Source organism: Centruroides sculpturatus, unplaced genomic scaffold (assembly GCF_000671375.1).
Source record: "Centruroides sculpturatus isolate CEXI.00-Female unplaced genomic scaffold, Cexi_2.0 scaffold49, whole genome shotgun sequence".
Lineage (NCBI taxonomy): Eukaryota > Metazoa > Arthropoda > Arachnida > Scorpiones > Buthidae > Centruroides > Centruroides sculpturatus.
In genome coordinates this window covers 508,703-511,962 of record NW_019384317.1, presented here as the reverse complement: position 1 = coordinate 511,962, position 3,260 = coordinate 508,703, and the positions used below count along the sequence as shown (strand labels likewise).

Sequence of the window (3,260 nt, the reverse complement as noted above, 5' to 3'; positions counted from 1 at the left end):
TTTAATATATAATGTGAGAGATCAGCAGTGGGTAGAGAGTCTGAGATAAACTCTCTACTACTTAGTTGGCAATAGGATGGAAAATTCCACTTACAGGGTCATAGGATGGCATTATTTGGTAAATATGTTAAGCAAGAAATGTGGAGACAAGACGATCCTCAGATCATCTCCTGTCAGGATTCCTGACACCAGTCTAGTTTACACATTAGGCATGCTCATATTAATTTAGATAATCATCAGAGTGGGAGGGACCTGAAAAGTGGATAAGACATTGGCTCAGACTTGAAACATTGAGGAGACCATAATAAATCAACAAAATAAAAATTTAATAAAACTTACAACAGAGCAAAAATTACAACAATATGAAATTTTTATCTCATCTTCTAATTCGTGGAGAGAGAGAGAGAGAGTTTACAATAATCGACTATGCTACCTCGACTTGAACTTGTTCTTCTAGTCAGTGATGCAGTCTTTAGGTGGAGGATCAATAATGACTCTTTGAGGTGATCAGAGATGGATGGAGGAGGATCTTTGGGGAATACAGGTGCACAAAAATAACTAGAGCAGCGAACTTGTCAGACTTTCTTGCTTTTGGATTCTGCTGATCACTCCTGGAGCACCATTACCTTTCATAACAGTAAGCGAGAGAGCCATTACACTTTGTGACTTTTTGGCAAGAGCCCTGATCACAGGCAATGGGTTTCTTTTATTTGAATATTCTGAACCAATCAAATGAAGACTCTTTATATGTCAACAGGATGTTGAGGGGTGTATGAAGGGGGTGGACGACCAGATGGTGGTCAAATTTAGAAGATAAGGGGTGTGAGAAAGGAAGTCAATTTCCCATTTTGTCATAAAAACATCATGTGGAAGAAATTTACTTCACACAAGGATTTATTAATAATTTTGAAATGAAAATATTACTTTCTTGTGGAGAAAATACGATATAATATTTTCCACATGATAAAATGAAGGAAAAGATGGATGGGTCTTGTTTAAGGACAAATTTCTGATCCAAAATAGGACTAAATTTAGATTAAATTATGTCATTAAATATATCAATCAGTTAAATTGTACAATTGTCAAAATCTGATTCTCACAAATGTATATCATCCAAATGTTCAATTTGATCAATATTGAGACTCAGTTTTTAATTAGGGTTATATATAAACCATTTTCTTAAGTTTAAAAGAATTGTATAGTTTAATTCTTATGATTCTTACATAAAGTAAATTATTAAAATATTTTATCATCATTTTTATTTTGTAGATGCTCTTTTACCAAGAATTATAGATTTTATTAGAGAATTTCCTGTGTTCCTACAAACTGTAGTACAGTGTGCAAGGAAAACTGAATTAGCTTTATGGTCTTATCTTTTTTCAGCTGTTGGAAATCCCAGGAATTTATTTCAGGTATATATACTATATTTTAAAAGTTGTTATTCTTGTTATAATAATATAACAAGAACTTTCTATGCCATTGAACTGTTTGATTGCAAATTACAAAAATTTTGAAAATAATTTTCTCATGAATTGAGTAAAGGAAAACAATCAATGTACAACTTTATTATCTTGTTGATATTGTACTTAATTTTAAATGAAAATGTTATTGGAGATTAAAAGAAAAACAAATTTGTTAATGACATCAAATGCCATTAGTGAGGGATAGATAATGATTAAATATCAAAACCTCATTCTGTAAAGTAGGTAATGTGATATTATGGATTCAAGGAAGATGTCAAGCATTAGATGGAAGATTTGAAAAAACAATATTTTTTCATCTTCCAAGAAAAAAACAATTGATGAAATCTATATCCAATAATTTAATTATTTTATTAAGCTTTGTTTAAAAAGGAAGCACTTTTATTTAACCAAAAAGAAATTATTTCTTAATATATGCATTTGTTTATATGTATTAAGTTATAAAAATAATAGTAAACAAGCATAAATGAGAAATTCTTTCACATCTATCTTATTCACTTGATATTACTCCTACCAACTATTATATTTTTATTGGCTGAAAATTTATAAATGAAAAAAAAATCCAAAAAATGAAAAGGTCTTAAAATCAATTTATTTCCCTTCTACATCATAAAACTTTATGCTAGCAGCATTTTTGCAAAAGCTGATAATAGCTTCAAACTTTTTGAGATTACATAATTGATTAATGTTATGTTCTTACTTAATAAAATATGCTTTTAAATGTGAAAAGTCTGAAAATTTCATTATTTCTAGTTCTGATATATTGTACAGTAATTCTTTTATATTAAAAAATTTAAAATCTTGGNGTCGAACAGTGCACACTCAGTAAGTAATCCTACAATTTTTTGTTTATAGCATAGTTTATATGTATTATTCCCAAAAAATTATACGCATTTTGGAAATGTTGAGTCAAATTAGTCTAGAATCGATTAATTTTATGGAAGAAACCTTTCAAACAGCTGTAGTCCGTAAACTGCATACATGCTGGGCTGTGATTGGCTGGACTCCTAGAAGTTGGATTCATAAAACTCAGAACGTATCTACCGTGTTATAGGGGGTTGTTTGTATATAATATATATGTATATACTGTAGTATATGCACTTGTATATGGTAGAGTACTGTTTAACTGAGATTTCACATTTTTCAAATGTTACACCACAAAAGTTTTCAATTTACAGAACTGATTATCTGTATATTGTATTGCTGCTGATGGAAGGAAATTTTACTCAAAAACATTACTGAAAGTAAACATTGGTTTCAGTAAGGTTTGAATTTTTTGTTGAATTTAGTAACAAATTGATATTTGCTTTGATTTGAAATTATTCAATTAATATAATACAGCTATACCTCGCCTTATGTCGGTAATTGGTTCCAGGAGAACGACTTAAGTTGAAAAACAATGTAAGTCGAATTTACTTGTCTCCGAATCTACTTGCCATTAGGCTAAACCATAAATTACCAATTCCCGTTCTGTATTTTATTTGTTAATGCATTTTTAGTAATATATGGTTAATAAGGATCTATTTTAAGCTTACAAACAAATAAATTTTAGTTTTTAATATAGTACAAAAAAAGTAATTTAAATTTACGAATGCATGTACTGTAAATACAGTATATACTTGTAAATGTATATATTATAATATGATTTTATGTGCTTTAAACATTTTTTTAGTGATATTACGACTTCAAATATTTGTGGCGGACAGACGTAAAGTCGAATAAAATGACTTAAACTTGATTTTTATTTTTCCATATACTTTTTTGACAAACGACGTATAA

The 3,260-nt window shown here is 29.1% G+C and overlaps 1 protein-coding gene across 1 annotated transcript in view; it reads left to right on the top strand.

The window, feature by feature from the left end:
* LOC111623693 (RAB6A-GEF complex partner protein 1-like) overlaps positions 1–3,260 on the top strand; it is a 114,058-nt gene that overhangs the window by 88,335 nt on the left and 22,463 nt on the right. Inside the window, exon 20 of the mRNA XM_023366357.1 lies at positions 1,270–1,412. Coding sequence (XP_023222125.1) covers positions 1,270–1,412 — 143 coding nt within the window. The remainder of the gene's footprint in view (positions 1–1,269; positions 1,413–3,260) is intronic.